The sequence below is a fragment of the Nomascus leucogenys genome, chromosome 3 (assembly GCF_006542625.1).
Source record: "Nomascus leucogenys isolate Asia chromosome 3, Asia_NLE_v1, whole genome shotgun sequence".
In the NCBI taxonomy this organism is placed as follows: Eukaryota; Metazoa; Chordata; class Mammalia; order Primates; family Hylobatidae; genus Nomascus; species Nomascus leucogenys.
The window spans coordinates 95984607-96008776 of record NC_044383.1 but is presented as its reverse complement, the minus strand read 5'-3'; the positions used below and the strand labels follow the sequence as shown (position 1 = coordinate 96008776).

At 36.4% G+C, this 24170-nt stretch overlaps 1 protein-coding gene across 1 annotated transcript in view; it reads left to right on the top strand.

Annotated features, from left to right (window-relative positions):
• Positions 1–24170, top strand: part of AK9 (adenylate kinase 9) — a 216128-nt gene that overhangs the window by 97951 nt on the left and 94007 nt on the right. Inside the window, exons 19-21 of the mRNA XM_003255556.3 lie at positions 423–537; positions 6363–6439; positions 15242–15394. Coding sequence (XP_003255604.1) covers positions 423–537; positions 6363–6439; positions 15242–15394 — 345 coding nt within the window. The remainder of the gene's footprint in view (positions 1–422; positions 538–6362; positions 6440–15241; positions 15395–24170) is intronic.

Genomic DNA, 24170 nt, shown 5'->3' with positions numbered 1-24170 from the left:
CAATTAGAAGCTATAACTTCTAAATGAATAACATATAAGGCTGAGGGCAAAGATTAAATGTTAGTTCTTCTTCACCTCAAGTAGGAAAAATGAGGTACATAAATTTAGCAGAGCCAAATTTTAATTATTCTGTTTGCCTCTTAAAGTAATATATTCAAAATGGGAATTTCCAGGGGAAAAATAAAATATACTACCTCTTTTCATGTTTTACTTATTTATACTGTATTCATACATACCTTTTTAAAAAGAATTTAAGATGGCCTATTAATATTTTAAAGGATCTGGGCTCTATTTAGATACATGCTTAAAGGAAAATATATTTAGATATAGGCAGAAATAATGTTTGTGTTAATCTTCAAAATACATCTCACTGTATTTTATAAGCTACAAAAGTAATATTAGTCTCTTTATCTGTATTTCAGGAAAATGTTTATTTAATAGAATATATTTACAGAATAAATCTGAAATTGACTCTAAGATTTTAGAAAGATTATTAGAAGAACTACAAAAGAAAAAAAAAGAGGAAGAAGCAGCAAGGTAAAATCTGCCTAGAATGATAAAACAGATTAATGTATCTGTTATAGCAGTTAAATATCTTCTTGCAATTATGGAATATATTTAATATTGAAATGATAATTTATTAACTTGATCTGATTCTAGTTAATTTTAAGAAAAGCAGCGATTTCACAAATACTTCCAGAATCTCTGAAGCACACAGTTGTGGATGTTTTCACAGCCCATATCAAACTTATTCTAAATCAAGCATCTGCTCTTAAAAGACACTATTAAAAAAATAAGCATGGGTAAGATATATATATATTGTTATGATATTTATCTGTGACTTAATTTTGTTAACTAGTATTTACAAATTGAAGAAATAATATGATGGGAAGCAAATGAAAATATATAATACTCATGCGACATGACTAAAATCGAAAGCCTGACTAAGTTCTACACATGGAAAGACAAGGCTAATTATTTATGTTTGACAGGTTTAACATTGAGGGCTTATTCTCTAATCTGGGTATAATAATGACTTTTTAAAATGTGACCACACAGTTATCTGTTCATGGCAGGGGTCAATACTAAACTTTAATAAACTGTAAGTCCTTCAGATTGAAGAATAAAATATTAAAAGAAACAATGACTTAGTTTGCTAATTGTTCTTCCTTACTAAAAAATTCTCTTTAAATACTTTACATTTTAATTTGTCCACTGGGATTTCTACTATTCAAAGTAATAAAGGCCTAGATATTTAAGAATTAAATTTTTCTGTGTAAATCCATGGAACTTCCTACTATTGATGATGGCACCTATGGCTTTCTTAAATGCTATTTCCTTTTCCCTTTCAAATATTAGCTATTTGAGCTGAGACTTAGGAGAGCTCTTTAAACCCTAGAAATGAAGAAGCTGGGAGGTGGGTAATTACAGAGGTAGAGAGCAGTTTAACTGATATGTGTGTCAGAGGATTTTATTTTTTAGTGTTCATTATTCATTTAAGCTAGTCACTCCTTTAGAAATTTAACATAAAAATATGTATGATTTAGTTAAATTAGTTAGTAAAATTATTATGTGATATATTGACCAAACAGTACTTTAATTCAGACAATAATTACAAACTTATATTCCCTTTTAGCTTTGAAAACTTTTCTTACAAATCTACTAATTAGCTACAATCAGCTATACTCAATCTACAGATCAGCTATAATCTGTTGATAATTAAGGAATTACTTAATCTTTTTCCAGTGTGTGAGAAATAGTCCAGTCTTTGAGAACAGATGGAGATCTCAACATAAGAAAGAGTAAAACAAAGTCGATGTGATTTCTAGACTGGAGATCTGCTGCATTTTAAATATATTAAAAATGTGTATACCTTTAACTTTTTTTAGAAAGGAAAAGATACCTTCTCCACTTTCTCTCAATTCTACCTTCACCTCTTTTACCATATGGAATTCTCTAAGTTATTTTTATAATCAATCTTTACTTCTTTTGATTCTAAATTTTTACATCTTTATAAACTCCTTAATGTCACCTGCCCAGATTGAAGCAGGCTTTTCTATGGTTTTATATGCTGATTTTTAAAATTCAACATGAGTTTTTCAAAACAAACTTTTTTCCTTTATACTTCAGAAAATAAAATTTAAGATGGTTTTTAAAAAACTGTCAGACACTCACTTAAAGGCCTTACAGGTTGGTTAGAAAAGAGAGGAACTTAACAGGATTAAGAACTGGATCTTGATCAAATATCTAAAGACATGCTGAATTTTAAAACTTTTCCAGCATCAGTTTCCAAATGTGCTAGTCAAATGGCAAGATAACTTCTGTCATATTGTTAGTCATTGGATCTTCTATCCAAGTGGGTTACAGAAATTTCTAAGAACTGGCAGCAAAACTCTTCCTTGTTCTGTTCAGGTCTTAGATTCTCAGCAGCAACATACTTGATCCAGGATTTGGATAAGAAAGATGTCACAAAGAGCCCCATCTGAGGTACAGGCATAGCCTGGAGATATTGCAGGTTTGGTTCCAGGCCACCACAGTAAAGCAAGTCACATGAGTTTTTTTGCTTCCCAGTCTATATAAACGTTATGTTTACACAATATTGTCATCTATTAAGTGTGCAATAGCATTATGTCTAAAAATGTATATACCTTAATTTTAAAATGCTTTAAAAGAACATGGTGATGATCATCTGAGCCTTCAGTGAGTCAATCATTTTGCTGGTGGAAGGTTTTGCCTCAGTGTTGATGGCTGCTGACCGATAAGGGCAGTGGTTGCCAAAGGTTGGGGTGGCTATGGAAATTTCTTAAACTAGGACAATGATGAAGTTTGTTGCATTTATTTATTACTCTTTCTTTCCCAAAATATTTTTCTGTAGTATGTAATGTTGTTTGATAGCATTTTACCCACAGTAGAACTTCTTTCAAAATTGGAGTCAATCCTCTCAAACCCACCACTACTTTATCAACCAAGTTTATGTAGTATTCTAAATTTTTTGTTGTAATTTCAACAGTGTTCACAGCATCTTCACCAAGAATAGATTCCATCTCAAGAAACCAATTTCTTTTCTCATCCATGAGAAGAACTCTTCATCTGTTCAAGTTTGATCATGAGATTGCAGCAATTTAGGCTTCACTTCTAATTCTAATTATCTTGCTATTTTCACTACATCTGCAGTTACTTCCTTCATTACAGTCCTGAACTTATTAAAGTAATCCATGAGGGTTGGAATCACCTTCTTCTAAATTCCTGTTAATGTGGATATTTTGACCTCCTCCCACAAATCATGAATGTTCTTAATGGCTTCTGCAATGGTAAATCCTTTCCAGAAGGTTTTCAATTTACTTTGCCCAGATCTATTAGAGGAATCACTATCTATGGCAGCTGTAGTCTTATGAAATGTGTTTCTTAATAATTAGACTTAAAAGTCAAAATTACTCTTTGATCCATGGGCTGCAGTATGGATGTTGCATTAGCAGGCATGAAAACATTCATTCTCCTTGTGTGTCTTCATCAGAGCTCTTGGGTGACTATGTGCATTGTCAATGAGCAGTAATATTTCAAAATTAATCTTTTTTCTAAGCAGTAGATCTCAACAGCAGATAAAATACTCAGTAAAGCATGCTGTAAACAGATGTACTGTCATCTAGGCTTTGTTCTATTTGTAGAGCACAGGCAGAGTAGATTTAGCATAGTTAATTAGGGGGCCTAGGATTTTTGGACTGGGAAATGGGCATTAGCTTTACCAGCTGCACAAGCCCTTAATAAGAGTCTCAGCCTGTCCCTTAAAGCTTTGAAGCCAGGCATTGACTTCTCCTCTCTAGCTCTGAAAGTCCTAAATGGCATCTTCTTCCAATAGAAGCACGTTTTGTTGACATTGAAAAATCTGTTGTTTAGTGTAGCCACCTTTATCTATGGTCTTAGCTAGGTCTTCTAAATAACTTATTGCAGCTCCTACATCAGCACTTGCCTGCTTCGCCTGGCACTGCACTTTGATGTTACAGAGATGGCTTCTTTCTTTAAGCCTCATGAACCAACTTTTGCTAGCTTCAAACTTTTCTTTTTTTTCTTTCTTTTTTTTTTTTTTTTTTTTTTGAGACAGAGTCTCGCTCTGTCGCCCAGGCTGGAGTGCAGTGGCGCAATCTCGGCTCACTGCAAGCTCCGCCTCCCGGGTTCACGCCATTCTCCTGCCTCAGCCTCTCCGAGTAGCTGGGACTACAGGCGCCCGCCACCACGCCCGGCTAATTTTTTGAATTTTTAGTAGAGACGGGGTTTCACCGTGGTCTCGATCTCCTGACCTCATGATCCGCCCTCCTCGGCCTCCCAAAGTGCTGGGATTACAAGCGTGAGCCACCGCACCCGGCCAGCTTCAAACTTTTCTTCTCCAGGTTCCTTGCCTCTCTCAGCCATCACAGAATTGAAGCGAATTAGGGCCTTGCTCCTGATTAGGCTTTGGCTTAAGGGAATGTTGTGGCTGGTTTGATCTTCCAATCAGACCACTCTAAAACTTTCTCCATATCAATAGTAAGGCTATTCTACTTTTGTATCATTAGTGTATTCACTGGAGTAGCACTTTTAATTTCCTTGAAGAACATTTCTTTGGCATTCACAACTTGGCTAACTATTTGCACAAGAGGCATAGCTTTTGGACTGCCTCAGCCTTCAATATACCTTCCTCACTAAGCTTAGCCATTTCTAGCTTTTGATTTAAAGTGACAAATGTGGGGCTCTTTTTTTCACTTAAAAACTTAGAGGCCATTGTAGGGTTATTAATTGGTCTCATTTCAATATTATTGTTTCTTAGAGAATAGGGAGACCTGAGGAGAGGGAGAGAGTCAAGGGATCAGCCAGTCAGTGGAGCAGTCAGAACACCCACAACATCTATCAATTAAGTTCACCGTCTTATATAGATGTGGTTCATGGCGCCCCAAACAATGATAATAGTAACATCAAAGACCATTGATCACAGATCACTGATAAATAATAATAATGAGGAAGTTTGAAATAGAGTTGCTCAATGCAGGGTTGCCACAAACCCTCAACTTGTAAAACAAAACAAAACAAAACAAAAAAAACAAAAAAACAAACACGATATCTGTAAAGTGCAATGAAGCAAAGCACAATAAGGCAAGGTATGCCTGCAGAACAACTGCCCGTTCACACACAGACAAAATGGGAAAGGAGTTCAGAAACAACACTCAGTAGACTCAGAGGGCTGAGTCATGAGCAAAGAGAACTTGAATTATGCCAAGACTTCCAGCGGGAACACAGGATTTGGAATGCAGTGAGAGAATGTCCTCCATTAACAGGAAGCCGACCTGCTGGGAGAAGAGGTGTAGTAATGTCTTAAGTGTAACTAGCTTTCAAAAGAAGGGAAAGTGGATGCAAAGAATGCGGAGTATGAGAAAATAACAGGTCTGAGGAAAGCTGTGCCCCCAGTGTATGCTGCTGACATGAATGGGCTCTTCCTTAACTGATGAATACCTGATATAATTTTTTGTTAAAATTTTTTAAAGATTCAGTCAACATTCTTTTGTATGTTTCTTTGTGCAGTAGTATTCCTCTTTCTGAGGGCTAAATTCCTAGATATAGAATTTCTAGATCAAACATTTTAATTTTTAATAAATGTTGCCTTTCTCCAGCATTTTACTAACTTTCCGTCCACCTTTCTTTACCATCATTAAGGCAGGTTTGGTGCTTCAATCCTAATGAAAAACAGATTCCCTGTAGGTTTTTAAGTTTCCATATTCCAGGTCTTTTTAAATTTCATCACTACTGTATTAAAAATAAAATAATTAGGGTTTTTTTCTTATTAGAAAGATAAATTTACAAATGTTCTGCTTATTCAATATAGAAAAAATTTTAATGCAAAAAGTTAAAGAAAACTTAAAACTCTTATATGCCATCATCCATGTTGACCATTTGATTGGTTTTCTCCTAGACTTTTAATCCTCATTTATATGCATTCTAAATACCAAATTAAAATTATATTATACATACAGTTTTATATTCGACTTTTCTTACTTAACATTATATTGTGAACATTTACCATTAAATCAGAGGAAAAATGCTACAAATCCTTCCATTTGCCTTTTCAACATACAGTTAGGTAATCCTTTCTTATTTTTGACAGGTTTCCTAATTAATAGACAAAGTTTTTCAAAGTATAACATTCCAGTTTTTCTCCCCCAGAAGAAAACGCTGTAAAGTAACTAGCCTCAACATAAGTAATTTAAACTTATACATTGTAAAGTAAGTATAATAAGATTTAATCTTTATTTTTAACACCATAAGCATTTAATCCTGTAACAGTGTGAGAAGTCTGAATTTCCAAAGATAATTAAATTTGAACCTTTTCATTTCAGAAAAGCCACAGAAGAGGAATTGAGACTCGAAGAAGAAAATCGAAGGCTACTGGAAGTTATGAAAGTGAAGGCAAAAGGCAAGCACAGATTGCTATGATTGATGATGTGTCATGGTATTGTTACTGCAAGCAATTGCAGTATTTCAAGTGAATTATAGACAGGGTGATCACATTTACCAATTTGTCCATGAGAGCCCAGGTTTATGCCTATGTTCTTGAAGTCTTCATAGTACCTTTTATTCTTAAACTGTTCCAGTTCATATACTAAATACTATTGTCACTGAAGTAATGGATTCATAGGAAAACGACTCTTGACACAGATACCTACTCATACACCCTCTACAAGTGATACACAGCAGAATAGCACACACAGCTGTCTTTAAATGGTTGCTCTTGACACAGGTGACACACAGCTGTTGGAATTACTTCTGTTAGAACCATCCTACAAGAGTTGAGAAGACAGCAAATCTCTTATTACCCACTTACTCTCTTTATGATTAAAATCCCATCTTCTGGATTAAGACCAGAAAACCATGTTAGACCTAAAACCATAAAAACCCTAGAAGAAAACCTAGGCAATACCATTCAGGACATAGGCATGGGCAAGGACTTCATGTCTAAAACACCAAAAGCAATGGCAACAAAAGCCAAAATTGACAAATGAGATCTAATTAAACTAAAGAGCTTCTGCACAGCAAAAGAAACTACCATCAGAGTGAACAGACAACCTACAAAATGAGAGAAAATTTTCCCAACCTACTCATCTGACAAAGGGCTAATATCCAGAATCTACAATGAACTCAAACAAATTTACAAGAAAAAAACAACCCCATCAAAAAATGGACGAAGGATATGAACAGACACTTCTCAAAAGAAGACATTTATGCAGCCAAAAAACACATGAAAAAATGCTCATCACTGGCCATCAGAGAAATGCAAATCAAAACCTCAGTGAGATACCATCTCACACCAGTTAGAATGGCGATTATTAAAAAATCAGGAAACAACAGGTGCTGGAGAGGATGTGGAGAAATAGGAATACCTTTACACTGTTGGTGGGACTGTCAACTAGTTCAACCATTGTGGAAGTCAGTATGGTGATTCCTCAGGGATCTAGAAGTAGAAATACCATTTGACCCAGCCATCCCATTACTGGGTATATACCCAAAGGACTATAAATCATGCTGCTATAAAGACACATGTACACGTATGTTTATTGCGGCACTATTCACAATAGCAAAGACTTGGAACCAACCCAATGTCCAACAACGATAGACTGGATTAAGAAAATGTGGCACATATACACCATGGAATACTATGCAGCCATAAAAAATGATGAGTTCGTGTCCTTTGTAGGGACATGGATGAAACTGGAAATCATCATTCTCAGCAAACTGTCACAAGGACAAAAAACCAAACACCGCATGTTCTCACTCATAGGTGGGAATTGAACAATGAGAACACATGGACACAGGAAGGGGAACATCACACACTGGGGACTGTTGTGGGGTGGGAGGAGAGGGGAGGGATAGCATTAGCAGATATACCTAATGCTAAATGACGAGTTAATGTGTGCAGTACACCAACATGGCACATGTATACATATGTAACAAACCTGCACATTGTGCACATGTACCCTAAAACTTAAAGTATAATAATAATAATATAAACAAATAAAAAATAAAAATAAAATACAGATTCCCTAGAACCTGTAAAAAAAAAAAAAAAAAAAAAAAAAAAAAACTCCTGTCTTCATTATATAACTCACTCTAACAGTTTCTTTTTTTTTATTTTATTTTATTTTTTATTATTATTATACTTTAAGTTTTAGGGTACATGTGCACAATGTGCAGGTTTGTTACATATGTATCCATGTGCCATGTTGGTGTGCTGCACCCATTAACTCATCATTTAGCATTAGATATATCTCCTAATGCTATCCCTCCCCACTCCCCGCACCCCACAACAGTCTCCGGAGTGTGATGTTCCCCTTCCTGTGTCCACGTGTTCTCATTGTTCAATTCCCACCAATGAGTGAGAACATGCGGTGTTTGGTTTTTTGTCCTTGCGATAGTTTACTGAGAATGATGATTTCCAATTTCATCCATGTCCCTACAAAGGACATGAACAACAGTTTCTTTTAAGCTTGGAGTTTTTCAGTGGACATAAACTATACCCTAGAACAAATAGATTTAAAAGATAATTACAGAACATTCTACCCAACAACTGCAGAATATACATTCTATTCATCAGCACATGGAATATCCTCCAAGATAGATGATATAATAGGCCACAAAACAGGTCTCAGCAAATTTAAGAAAATCAAAATTATACCAAGTACTCTCTCAGACCACAGTGGAATAAAATTGGAAATAAACTCCAAAAGGAACACTCAAAACTATACAAATACATGGAAATTAGACAACCTGCTCCTGAATGTTCTTTGGGCCAACAATTAAATCAAGAAGGAAATTTAAAAATTATTTGAACTGAACAATAACAGTGACACAACTTTTCAAAACTTCTGGGATACAGCAAAAGTGGTCCAAAGAGGAAAGTTCATAGTATTAAATGCTTGCATCAAAAAGTCTGAAAGAGCACAACTAGACAATCTAAGGTCACACCCCAAGGAACTAGAGAAGCAAGAGCAACCCAAACCCAGCAGAAACAAGAACAACCCAAACCTGAACCCAAGATCCCCAAAACAGAAGAAAAGAAATAATGAAGATCAGAGCAGAACTAAATAAAATTGAAACAAAAAAATAAATAAATAAAAGATAAATGAAATAAAAAGCTGGTTCTTTGAAAAGATAAGCAAAATTGATAGATCGTTAGTGAGATTAACCAAAAAAAGAAGAGAGAAGATTCAAATAAGCTCAATTAGAAATGAAACAGGAGGCCAGGTGTGGTGGCTCGTGCCTGTAATCCCAGCACTTTGGGAGGCTGAGGAGGGTGGATCACTTGAGGTCAGGAGTTTGAGACCAGCCTGGCCAACATGGCGAAACCCCATCTCTACTAAAAATACAAAAATTAGCTGGGCATGGTGGCCCACGCCTGTAATCCCAGCACTTTGGGAGGCTGAGGTGGGCGGATCACCTGAGGTCAGGAGTTGAAGACCAGCCTGTCTAACATGGTGAAACCCTGTTTCTACTAAAAATTTTTAAAACATTAGCCAGGCGCGGTGGTGCGCACCTGTATTCCCAGCTACTTGGGAGGCTGAGGCAGAAGAATTGCTTGAACCTGGGAGGCAGAGGTTGCAGTGAGCTGAGATCGTGTCACTGCACTCCAGCCTGGGCAACAGGCTATCTAAAAAGAAAAAAAAAAAAAGAAAGAAAGGAAGAAAGGAAGAAAAAGAAAGAAAGAGAAAGAGAAAAAGAAAAGGAAGAAAAAGAAAGGAAAGAAAGAGGAAGAAAGAAAGGAAGGAAGGAAGGAAGGAAGGAAGGAAGGAAGGAAGGAAGGAAGGAGATATTACAGCCAATACCACAGAAACACAAAAGATCATTCAAGGCTACTGTGAACACCTTTATACACATAAACTAGAAAATCTAGAGGAGATGGATACATTCCTGGAAGTAAACAACCCTTCTAGATTAAATCAGGAAGAAATAGAAGCTCCGAACAGACCAATAACAAGTACCAGGATTGAAAACAGTAATTTAAAAATTTCCAACAAGAAAATGTCCAGGACCAGATGGATTCACAGCTGATTTATATCAGGCATTCAAAGAATTGGTACCAATCTTACTGAAACTATTCCAAAAGATAGAGAGAGAGGGAATCCTCCCTAAGTCATTCTATGAAGCCAGTATCACTCTAATACCAAAACCAGGAAAGGACATTAAACAAAAAGGAACCATATACAAAAGCAGGCAAAAGGTGTGAAAGGCAAAATTAAGCGATATGTTGTTTAGAGATACCTTTTTTATATATAATACAAATGGTAAAACCCTAAGGAACAGCAAAAGAATGCTTAATACAAGTTTCAGCATAGTGGTTAGCTCTAGAAGAAAAAAGGCAGCTCTGATTGGTGAGGGGCCGCCAGGGGCTTCTAAGTTTCTCATAATATTCCCTTTCTTAAGTTGAAGCAAGGTAGAGAAGCAAGGTTGTTCGTGTTACTGTTATTCTTTAAGTTGTGCATATATATACTCTAAACCCTTTGCATGTGTGATATATCTCATGACAAAATATTTTAGAAATTGTATGGAGTCTACACGTTGGGAAGTTGGCCTGGATACAATTTGCAAAACGAAGACAGTTGTTATGTCCATTAAATCATTGATTTCCCCCCTAAATATTTCTTGAACTTGCCCCCACTTTCCTTTTGTATTTGTTCTTTGCCCCATGTCCTTATCATTTCTAATCTGGGGTATTACTGTCACTGTCTAACTGGTCTTACCCCTTGGATTCATCTTCCTCACAGTCACCAAAATATAAATCTATTCATGCCCCTACCCTCACTATTTAGAACAAAAGTTAATGGTCAGGCTTTCCCTACAGTTGTGTTCTCTACTATCAGCCTCCAGAGGTATTTATTATAGACAGGTACTACCTTGATACCATATTACTCATATTTAAAATATTTAAAAGACTATAATAAAGATATGATAATTATTTTACATTATTTATTCAAGAACAAAAACATGTTTGCTCTTAAATATATTATTAATAAGAATTTTTAATTCTTGTTAAAATTAAAGGAAGAGCAATGTGATTTAATAAGCTTCATGATTTTTGAAGTTTTGGTGCAATTTTAGTAATGCAAAGCATCACAGATGTGGCTGCAATATTAATTTTTGATTCTCAGTTTTAATGGCTGTCATAGCTTCATTTTTCTCATTCACGTTTTCCTTATATCCTGAATTTTCTCAATTATCATTCTCTTTTTTTGCACTGTAGTATTTTTGTGAGTTGTATCAAAATGGATGGGCTAGGTAATAAATAAATAATCTGAACAAAAAAAAAAAGGAACCAGACCAATATCCCTGATGAACATAGATGCAAAAATCATCAACAAAATACTAACTGAATTCAATAGCATGTCAAAAAGATAATATACCATGATCAAATGTGTTTCATACCAGGGATGCAGGAATGGTTTAACATACACAAGTCAATAAATGTGATACACCATGTAAACAGAAGTAAAAACAAAAATCTATGATCATCTCAATAGATGCAGAAAAAGCATTTGACAAAATCCAGCACCCCTTTATGATTAAAACCCTCAGCAAAATGGCATAAAAGGAACACACCTCAAGGTAATAAAAGCCACCTATGGCCTGGCACAGTGGCTCACGCTTGCAATCCCAGCACTTTGGGAGGCCGAGGCGGGCCGATCACGAGGTTAGGAGATTGAGACTATCCTGGCTAACATGGTGAAACTCCGTCTCTACTAAAAATACAAAAAATTAGCTGGGCGTGGTGGCGGGTGCCTGTAGTCCCAGCTACTCAGAAAGCTGAGGCAGGAGAACCGCTTGAACCCAGGAGGTGGAGGTTGCAGTGAGCCAAGATCATGCCACTGCACTCCAGCCTAGGTGACAGAGTGAGATTCTGTCTCAAAAAAAAAAAAAAAAGAAATATATGACAAACCCACAGCCAACATTATACTGAAAGGGGAAAAGCTAAAAGCATTCCCACTGAGAACTAGAACAAGACAAGGATGCCCACTTTCACCACTGCTATTCAACATTGTACTGGAAGTCCTAGCTGGAACAATCAGACAAAAGAAAGAAATAAAGAGCATTTAAATCGGTGAAGAGGAAGTCAAACTGTTGCTGTTCATTGATGATATGATCATATACCTAGAACATTCTAAATACTCATCCGAAAAAGCTCCTAGATCTGATAAATGAACTCAGTAAAGTTTTGGGATACAAAATTAATGTACACAAATTGGTAGCACTGCTATATAACAACAATGACCAAGCTGAGAATCAAATCAAGAACTCAACCCCATTTACAACAGCTGCAAAAAAAAAAAAAGTATATATATATATATATACACACCTAACCAAGGAGGTGAAAGATCTCTACAAGGAAAACGACAAAACACTGCTGAAAGAAATCATGAATGGCACAAACAAATGAAAACACATCCCATACTCATGGATGGGTAGAATCCATGAGCATGTGAAAATAACCATACTGCCAAAAGCAATCTACAAATCCAATGCAATTCCCATCAAAATGCCATCATTATTCTTCACAGAACTAGAAAAAAAATCCTAAAATTCAAATGGAACACAAAAAGAGCCCACATAGCCAAAGAAGACTAAGCAAAAAGAACAAATCTATAGGCATCACATTATCCAACTTCAAACCATACTTCAAGGATATAGTTACCAAAACAGCATGGTACTGGTATAAAAATAGGCACATAGACCAACAGAACAGCATAGAGAACACAGAAATAAAGTCAAATATTTACAGCCAACTGATCTTCGACAAAGAAAAAAGCAAACAAACAAACAAAACATAAAACGGAGAAAGAACACCCTATTCAACAAATGGTGCTGGGATAATTGGCAAGCCACAATGAAGAATGAAGCTGGATCTTTGTCTCTCACCTTATACAGAAATCAACTGAAGATGGATCAAGGACTTAAATCTAAGACCTGAAACCATAAAAATTCTAGAAGATAACATCAAAAAACTATTCTAGACACTGGCTTAGGCAAAGAGTTCATGCCCAAGAACCCAAAAACAAAAAGATAAATAGATGTGACTTAATTAAACTAAAAATCTTCTGCACAGCAAAAGAAATAATCAGCAGAGTAAACAGACAACCCACAGAGTGGGAGAAAATCTTCACAAACTATGCATCTGACAAAGGACTAATATCCGGAATCTACAAGCAACTCAAATCAGCAAGAAAAAAAAAAAAATCCCATCAGAAAGTGGGTCAAGGACATGAATAGAAAGTTCTCAAAAGAAGATACACAAATGGCCAACGAATATATGAAAAAATGCTCAACATCACTAATTATCAGGGAAATGCAAATCAAAACCATAGTGACATACCATCTTACTCCTGTAAGAATGGCCATAATTAAAAAATCAAAAAATAATAGATGTTGGCATGGATGTGATGAAAGGGAAACAGTTTTACACTGCTTGTGGGAATGTAAACCAGTACAACACTATGGAAAACACTATGGCAATTCCTTAAAGAACTAAAAATAAAACTACCATTTGATCCAGCAATTCCACTACTGGTTATCTACCCAGAGGAAAAGAAATCATTATTTGAAAAAGACACTTGCACACACATGTTTATAGCAGCACAATTCACAATTGAAAAAATATAGAACCAGCCTAAATGTCATCGACCAACGAGTGGATAAAGAACATGTGAGATATAGATATAGATATAGATATAGATATAGATATATAGATATATTCCATGGAATACTACTCAGCCATAAAAAGGAATGAAATAATGGTTTTTGCAGCAACCTGGATGGAGTTGGAGACCATTATTCTAAGTGAGGTAACTCAGGAATGGAAAACCAAACATCGTATGTTCTCACTTATAAGTGAGAGCTAAACTATGGGGGCACAAAGGCGTGAGAATGATATACTAGACTTTGGGAACTTGCGGGGAAGGTGGGAGGGAGATGAGGAATAAAAGACAACACATTGGGTACAGTGTACACTGCGCAGATGATAGGTGTACCAAAACCTCAGAAATCACCACTAAAGAACTTTTCCATGGAACAAAACACCACCTGTTCCTCAAAAACTTTTGGAATAAAAAAATTTTAAAAAGATAAGACAGACGTTAAAAAAAGACTGGAGTTCTTAACTTAGGGTCTATGGGTAAAATTCAGGGGTGTGTGAACTTAATTGGAAAATAATTCCGAATTTATTTTCACTAACATTTAACTGAAATTTATTATTATTTCCTTCAATGCACAATTAATATAGGCAACAAACCTCAATAGTATTAGCAATACCTTGACTTTGTCACCAAAAGAAATGAAGATGTTTTCATATTACATTATAGTTTTACATATCTTTTTATGTTTATCACTGTTCCAAAATTGTGGTAGTTATTAAACCAGCTACTAGTTCTGGGTTGTTTGTTTGTTTGTTTGTTTTGAGCCACAGTCTCATTCCCTGACCCAGGCTGGAGTGCAGTGACACAATCTCAGCTCACTGCAACCTCCACCTCCTGGGTTCGAGTGATTCTCTTGCCTTAGCCTCCTGAGTAGCTGGGGCTACAGGTGTGTGCCACCACACCCAGCTAATTTTTGTATTTTGTATTTACATTTAATATATTGATTAATGTACTACATGATTTATTATTTTTAGTTAGCTGTAAGAAAATCAATCATTATATATATAATCTAGCCTGGTGCTACCCATTAGAAACATAATATAAGCCACACATGGAACTTTAAATTTTCTAAAAGTCACATATTTTATATTTAGTTTTTCATATTAAATCTTTAAAATTCACTGTATGTTTTATACTTGCAGTATATATCAATTTGGACTAGCCTCATTTCAAGTACTCAATAGCCACATGTAGCTAGTGGCTACTATATTGAATGGTGCTGATGTAGCCCTTTCTTTGGACATTGGGCTATTTCTAGATTTACTGTAAGGATATTTGGAACTGCCACAAACATTTCATTTTTGAATAAACCCCTAGTCTGGCACTCACATAGCACTCTGAGCAGATGACTATCATCCTTTACCACTACATGTGAATAGCTATAATATATAGATAATTTTTCTATCTCCCCCATTAAACTACATACTCTAGGAAGGCAGGGACCATTTCATATTCTTTGTTTGGCTTCAGCACTTATCAACAACCAATAAATATTTGTTGGCTTCAACCAAATGATAATTTATTTCTTCAAATTTTTTTAGAGGCTGAAGAGACTGATAATGAGGATGAAGAAGAGATTGAAGGTGATGAGTCGGAAGTTCACGAAGAGCCTGAGGCATCTCACGATACTCGAGGGTCATGGTTACCTGAGGAGTCTGAAGCATCTGAGGTCCCTGAAACTGAGCCTGAAGCAGGTTAAACTTTATTGATAGCAAGTTCTTTTTTTTTTCTTTTATTTTTTAATTTTATTTTTTATTTTTATTTTTATTTTTTATTATTATACTTTAGGTTTTAGGGTACATGTGCACAATGTGCAGGTTTGTTACATATGTATCCATGTGCCATGTTGTTTTGCTGCACCCATTAACTCATCATTTAGCATTAGGTATATCTCCTAATGCTGTTCCTCCCCCCTCCCGCCACCCCACAACAGGCCACGGAGTGTGATGTTCCCCTTCCTGTGTCCATGAGTTCTCATTGTTCAATTCCCACCTATGAGTGAGAACATGCGGTGTTTGGTTTTTTGTCCTTGCGATAGTTTACTGAGAATGATGTTTTCCAGTTTCATCCATGTCCCTACAAAGGACATGAACTCATCATTTTTTATGGCTGCATAGTATTCCATGGTGTATATGTGCCACATTTTCTTAATCCAGTCTATCGTTGTTGGACATTTGGGTTGGTTCCAACTCTTTGCTATTGTGAATAGTGCTGCAATAAACATAAGTGTGCATGTGTCTTTATAGGAGCATGATTTATAGTCCTTTGGGTATATACCCAGTAATGGGATGGCTGGGTCAAATGGTATTTCTAGTTCTAGATCCCTGAGGAATCGCCACATTGACTTCCACAATGGTTGAACTAGTTGACAGTCCCACCAACAGTGTAAAAGTGTGCCTATTTCTCCACATCCTCTCCAGCACCTGTTGTTTCCTGACTTTTTAATGATGGCCATTCTAACTGGTGTGAGATGGTATCTCACTGTGGTTTTGATTTGCATTTCTCTGATGGCAAGTTCTTAATTCTACTCATGTGCATTAATGTGTCTGTTTGGGCATGTGTATATATACATGTTGGTAAAATGGAAGCTGGCTGAGAATGGAGAGATGAGCCCCCAGAGAGCAGCCATTGAGTCCAAATCCCACAATTTCAAGTGTGGTAGGAAAGCAGAGTCTGCTCTGCCCCAGCACTGGCACACAGGAGCACAGCTGGCTATGTAATTTGTAGGGCATGTTGTTGAAAAAGCAGGAAAAAAGTGTCATTAAAGGTAGTAAAATATAATGCTTTTTCCTTTCTTCCATTGTCTCTCTCTCAATTTGTCATGCTACATTTTTGTTGCTCTAAGTAAAGAAAAATTAAATTAAATTTTTAAATTATTAACATGAATTTTACAGTTCATCTTTATGGTGTGCAATGCCATTTTTAAATGCAAATATAAGAGCATTTTAAATGTAAATATAAGAGCATTAACTCTTTAAGCCCTACCTCAGAGGTCTCATTTGGTGGATGGGGCAGGGCAAGAAGGAGTCTATGGGCAATGAAAACCACTCCAAGGACTAGAGAGTGGGCTTAAAGCAGGAACATAGGGTACCCACCTGTGGTGAGAATGAGGCTTGCAAATGCTTTCAAGCAGAGTTAGTATTGAATCTGAAACTCATCCTACAAACTAAAAGGTCTTCAGATACCTGTAACTGGATGCTAGTCTGGAGCAGTTAAGGGCTTGGAACTGCTGTGAGCTTATAAAAGAAGGAAGACTAAAGGAAATTAATGAAAATTACACAATTCATATTTCACAGCTCATATGTGCATGTGTTTCATTCTGACAAGTATATTGAGTGGTATGCATTCTGACAAATATATTCAGTATTATGCATATCTAAGAGCCCCAGGCTGGTTTGTTTGCTTAAAAAGACATCGAAGCCCCAAGCATCTTCTTTCCTCCTGTACTTCTCTCCAGTATCTGACTCCATCCTCACAATCCAAAGGTGGCTGCTGCATCCATACACAATGTCTCCTCTTGCAAGCTTTTACTTTTTATTTCTAATTCAAGAAATAGATAGTTCCCAGAGACTTTCACCTACATTTCATTGAGCAAAATATTGTATCATTGTCTACCCCTACTTGCAGGGAATCTGGGAATTTAATTTGGACTTGGCTTCCTTGCCTAGATGGTAGAAGCCAATGGAATAGAAGATGAGAGGGGGGTTGAGGGAGCCAACCAACAGTATCTACCATACTGCCTTTCCATAGATGCAGGTTGCAGGAATGCCTAGGCACACATTCATGATTTCACCCAAGAAATAAGGAATCATCTGCTCAAATTCTTAAATGCTTAACTGAGACTTTAGAGTTTCACATAAAAGAGAATTATTTTTTCATAGTATAGGTGGTAGATCAGCTGTATCAGAATCACCTATGGTTCTTATTTTAAAGTAAGCCTCTGAGCTCTATGCAGGCTCTGGTTCAGTAAGTCTAGGATGGAATTTAGGAATCTACATTTGAATGAACACCCCAGTGATTCTTATACATACTAACAGTTGAGAACTACTGCTATAGGAAAAAAATTCTGCCTGAAAAAAAAGTTTTGTTAATTATTCCTTATATCATGGAAAAAGCACAGTAGCATACCTGAGAAAAATCTGATCCTGAAAATAAAAACTCTAGAATGATTTAGCTGTACACTGTATCTGCAGGTCAAAATTAATATATTGAATAGAAATTTGAAAAATGTATATTAAAGACAGTGATCATAGTTCTGATATAGTTGATGTTGAAGTGTGTTTCAAAATCATACATCCATCCAGGTTTGATAAAAATATATAGACAATACAGAAATTATACAAATAGAAAGATGGGGGAAATCGTCATTGATCTGACAACAAAAGGCAGTGATACTTAATATTCTAATGTATTTCCTTTTAGCTTTTTTAAGAATGGTGTTTTCTTTGTTTTGTTTCTGTCTGACTGTGATCCAATTAGATTTCAGCTTGAGAGAAAGGTTCCCTCTGACATTTTTAAAGTCCTACAAGAGAGTTATTTTCAATAAATAATAACTATTTATATGGAAATTATTTGTTTATAAACTTCCTTCAGATAGCATTTTGGAAAGAGGCATAACTTCTCCACATTGTTGAATGCTCATGAGTGTGGCCAGTTTTGTCCAGTCCACTAGAACAGGCTGTGGATTTCTGTAGCTGTGTGGTATTAGGATCATGATAATTCCATTTGGATTTCTCCCAAATTCCACATGACCCTATTCTTGATATTTTAATTTTGATTCATCTCTTAGTCATCTGGTCTACATCTTTGAGCAACTTTTTAAGGATCCAGCATGGCATATTTTGTAATTTCTATGCAAATCTATTGCTTTCACACATATAAAACAACTTAGGGGCTATTAAATCATTGTCATAACCGTTTCTTTTCAGAATTCCTCATGTTGACCTTCCTTCATTGTCCTCTACACATGGAAAAGTCAAGACATTGCCTCATTTCTGTTCTTTTCGTTCTTTTCCTGCAGGGATGCTCAAAGGATGCTTTTCAATACCATTATTTGTTAAAACTTTGCTGATATGTGAATGATTTACCCTGGAATTCACTGAGCTCTTTTTGTCTTCATATCACAATCTTTGTCTAGCTCAAAATGCCTTTCTTCAGTTATTTTGTTTCAGATTCCTTTTTCAGGATCGTTTATTATTTTTGGTCAGATAACTATTGTTTCTCAACCACGTTAATCTTCTTTTTCCTGATAGTTCTCATCTCTTTGTACTTTTTCTCTGGATTCTTCAGAGACTTGTTATCCTCCATGTCACTGGTTTACCTTCTCCACCTTATGCCTCTCTCCTAATGCATTTAAAAATTTTTTTATTTCAATAGTTTTAGAGGTACAAGTGGGTTTTGGTTACATGGATGAATCACACATAGTGGTGAAGTCTGGGGTTTTAGCATACCTATCACTCAAGTAGTGCACGTTGTATCCTATAGATGGCTTTTCTTTTTTTTATTATTATTATACTTTAAGTTCTAAAGAGGATACATGTGCACAACGTGCAGGTTTGTTACATATGTATACATGTGCCATGTTGGTGTGCTGCACCCGTTAACTCGTCATTTACATTAGGTATATCTCCTAATACTATCCCTCCCCCCTCCCCCCACCCCACGACAGGCCCCAGTGTGTGATGCTCCCCACCCTGTGTCCAAGTGTTCTCATTGTTCAATTCCCACCTATGAGTGAGAACATGCGGTGTTTGGTTTCCTCTCCTTGTGACAGTTTGCTCAGAATGATGGTTTCCAGCTTCATTCATGTCCCTACAAAGCACATGAGCTCATCCTTTTTAATGGCTGCATAGTATCCCATGGTGTATATGTGCCACATTTTCTTAATCCAGTCTATCATTGATGGACATTTGGGTTGGTTCCAAGTCTTTGCTATCGTGAATAGTGCCACAATAAACATACATGTGCATGTGTCTTTACAGCAGCATGATTTATAAACCTTTGGGTATATGCCCAGTAATGGGATGGCTGGGTCAAACGGTATTTCTAGTTCTAGATCCTTGAGGAATCGCCACACTGTCTTCCACAATGGTTGAACTAGTTTACAGTCCCACCAACAGTGTAAAAGCATTCCTATTTCTCCACATCCTCTCCAGCACATTGTTTCCTGACTTTTTAATGATTGCCATTCTAACTGGTGTGACATAGTATCTCATTGTGGTTTTGATTTGCATTTCTCTGATGGCCAGTGATGATGAGCATTTTTTCATGTGTCTGTTGGCTGCATAAATGTCTTCTTTTGAGAAGTGTCTGTTCATATCCTTTGCCCACTTTTTGATGTAGTTGTTTGATTTTTTCTTGTAAATTTAAGTTCTTTGTGGATTCTGGATATTAGCCTTTTGTCAGATGGGTAGATTGCAAAAATTTTCTCCCATTCTGTAGGTTGCCTATTCACTCTGTTGCTAGTTTCTTTTGCTGTGCAGAAGCTCCTTAGTTTAATTAGATCCCATTTGTCTATTTTGGCTTTTGTTGCCATTGCTTTTGGTATTTTAGTCATGAAGTCCTTGCCCATGTCTATGTCCTGAATGGTATTGCCTAGGTTTTCTTCTAGAGTTTTTATGGTTTTAGGTCTAACATTTAAGTCTTTAATCCATCTTAAATTAATTTTTGTATAAGATGTAAGGAATGGATCCAGTTTCAGCTTTCTACATATGGCTAGCCAGTTTTCCCAGCACCATTTGTTAAATAGGGAATCCTTTCCCCATTTCTTGTTTTTGTCAGGTTTGTCAAAGATCAGATGGTTGTAGATGTGTGGTATTATTTCCGGGGGCTCTGTTTTGTTCCTTTGGTCTATATATCTGTTTTGGTACCAGTACCATGCTGTTTTGGTTACTGTAGCCTTGTAGTATAGTTTGAAGTCAGGTAGCTTGATGCCTCCCACTTTGTTCTTTTTGCTTAGGATTGTCTTGGTAATGTGGGCGGGCTCTTTTTTGGTTCCATATGAACTATAAAGTAGTTTTTCCAATTCTGTGAAGAAAGTCCTTGGTAGCTTGATGGGGATGGCATTGAATCTAAAAATTACTTTGGGCAGTATGGCCATTTTCACAATATTAATACTTCCTATCCATGAGCATGGAATCTTCTTCCATTTATTTGTGTCCTCTTTTATTTCGTTGAGCAGTGGTTTGTAGTTCTCCTTGAAGAGGTCCTTCACATCCCTTGTAAGTTGGATTCCTAGGTATTTTATTCTCTTTGAAGCAATTGTGAATGGGAGTTCACTCATGATTTGGTTCTCTGTTTGTCTGCTATTGGTGTATAAGAATGCTTGTGATTTTTATACATTGATTTTGTATCCTTAGACTGTGCTGAAGTTGCTTATCAGTTTAAGGAGATTTTGGGCTGAGATGATGGGGTTTTCTAAATATACAATCATGTCATTTGCAAACAGGGACAATTTGACTTCTTCTTTTCCTAGTTGAATATCCTTTATTTCTTTCTCTTGCTTGATTGCCCTGGCCAGAACTTCCAACACTATGTTGAATAGGAGTGGTGAGAGAGGGCATCCCTGTCTTGTGCCAGTTTTCAAAGGGAATGCTTCCAGTTTTTGCCCATTCAGCATGATATTGGCTGTGGGTTTGTCATAAATAGCTCTTACTATTTTTAGATACGTCGCATCAATACCTAGTTTACTGAGAGTTTTTAGCATGAAGCACTGTTGAATTTTCTTCAAGGCCTTTTCTGCATCTATTGAGATAACCATGTGGTTTTTGTCTTTGGTTCTGTTTATATGATGGATTACATTTATTGATTTGCATATGTTGAGCCAGCCTTGCATCCCAGGGATGAAGCCAACTTGATCGTGGTGGATAAGCTTTTTGATGTGCTGCTGGATTCGGCTTGCCAGTATTTTATTGAGGATTTTTGCATCGATGTTCATCAGGGATATTGGTCTAAAATTCTCTTTTTTTGTTGTGTCTCTGCCAGTCTTTGGTATCAGGATGATGTTGGCCTCATAAAATAAATTAGGGAGGATTCCCTTTTTCTTTTTTTTTTTTAATTATACTTTAAGTTCTAGGGTACATGTGCACAATGTGCAGGTTTGTTACATATGTATACATGTGCCATGTTGGTGTGCTGCACCCATTAACTCGTCATTTGCATTAGGTATATCTCCTAATGCTATCCCTCCCCTCTCCCCGCACCCCACAACAGGCTCTGGTGTGTGATGTTCCCCTTCCTGTGTCCAAGTGTTCTCATTGTTCAATTCCCACCTATGAGTGAAGACATGCGGTGTTTGTTTTTTTGTCCTTGCGATATTTTGCTGAGAATGATGGTTTCCAGCTTCATCCATGTCCCTACAAAGGACATGAACTCAGAGGATTCCCTTTTTCTATTGTTTGGAATAACTTCAGAAGGAATGGTACCAGCTCCTCTTTGTATCTCTGGTAGAATTCAGCTGTGAATCTGTCTGGTCCTGGACTTTTTTTGGTTGGTAGGCTACTAATTATTGCCTCAATTTTAGAACCTGTTATTGGTCTATTCAGGGATTCAGCTTCTTCCTGGTTTAGTCTTGGGAGGGTGTATGTGTCTAGGAATTTATCCATTTCTTCTAGATTTTCTAGTTTATTTGCGTAGACGTGTTTATAGTATTCTCTGATGGTAGTTTGTATTTCTGTGGGATCAGTAGTCATATCCCCTTCGTCATTTTTTATTGCATCTATTTGATTCTTCTCTCTTTTCTTCTTTATTAGTCTTGCTAGCGGTCTATCAATTTTGTTGATCTTTTCAAAAAACCAGCTCCTGGATTCATTGGTTTTTTGAACGGCTTTTTGTCTCTGTCTCCTTCAGTTCTGCTCTGATCTTAGTTATTTCTTGCCTTCTGCTAGCTTTTGAATGTGTTTGCTCTTGCTTCTCTACTTCTTTTAATTGTGATGTTAAGGTGTCAATTTTAGATCTCACCTGCTTTCTCTTGTGGGCATTTAGTGTTATAAATTTCCCTCTACACATTGCTTTAAATGTGTCCCAGAAATTCTGGTATGTTGTGTCCTTGTTCTCATTGGTTTGAAAGAACATCTTTATTTCTGCCTTCATTTCGTTATGTACCCAGTAGTCATTCAGGAGCAGGTTGTTCAGTTTCCATGTAGTTGAGCAGTTTTAAGTGAGTTTCTTAATCCCTATAGGTGGTTTTTCATCCCTCACTCCCCTCTTACCCTGCTCCCTTCTGAGTCTCCAGTGTCCATTATACCACTCTGTATGCCTTTGCATACCCACAGCTTAGCTCCCACTTGTAAGTAAGAACATTCCCAATGCATATGTTAACTCTACTATTGCATTTTAGATCTCCTTGCATTGTTTTCTTGTTTCAGTTACCTTTCTTGTATTTCTGCCTTTATTTTAGGTTGATCTATCTTTATGCCTCATGATTTTTATTTCATAGACTCAGTTGTTCTCTTGTGTTTTTTAGTACTCCAAGCATACATCTTGTAAAATTTACTCTGCTTTATATAAGAAATTGTCTTCAGAAGTAAAATTTTCATCTGAATCTTTGGATCAATACTCTCTTTTCCTTCATCGATTTTGTTTTTGTTGTTTTTGTGGACTTATCCTTGGATGAAGCAGAATATATCAAACTCTTGCATTTACCAACAGGAAGGGTAGGTGGAGTATTTATAAGAACTCTGTCCCCCTACCCTGACCCCCACACACATGTACTTTTCACTTAGACTTCTTGCCTGGCATTCTCAGATATAGACCTGTTATATCTGATATAGGTTAATGCAAATCAACCTGGTTCAAGTTGTAATATTTAGTAAGTATTCATCTTGTATGGCTCTTCTCGACTGAGGCTAGGTCTTCACCCCCAACTATTGCAGTCTTTGATTAAGCCAGAGAAGCTAAGACATTGTAGAATTATCTGTATATTCTTGGTGTTCTTTTCTCTTCCATGGTTTATAATGATTTTCTTAATTGAGCAACCTACAGTTAAACATGCCACCACCAGGCCATCCCCAGGCTTGTCCCCTTCTACTTCCTGCTCTATTGAATATTAAACATTATAGATCCTGTTGAAAGAGGACCCAAGTATTATTTTAGCTAACTCAGAAGACAGTTTCCACAGTGTTACAGAATGTGTGTGTGTATATACATATGTATATATGCATATAGATATATGTATTTTTGTCTATGCAAAACTTGTGTTTCAGAACTAGGAGCAGACTAGGATGAAAAGACAGATAATTAGTCCTGCCTTCCCTGAAACCACCTCTGCTGGATCTGTATGTGCAGCGTGTCTTACATCCTTCAGGAAAACAGTTTTCAATCTATACCTTCAACAGTGAAATTAGTTGAGATTCTCTTAAATCTGTCCATGCCTACACCTACAGCTGGGACTTTGCAATATCATCATCTCTCATTGCCACTTTGTGGTCTTTTTTGGTGTATCTTCTTGAAAAAAATTTTTTTAAAGAGATG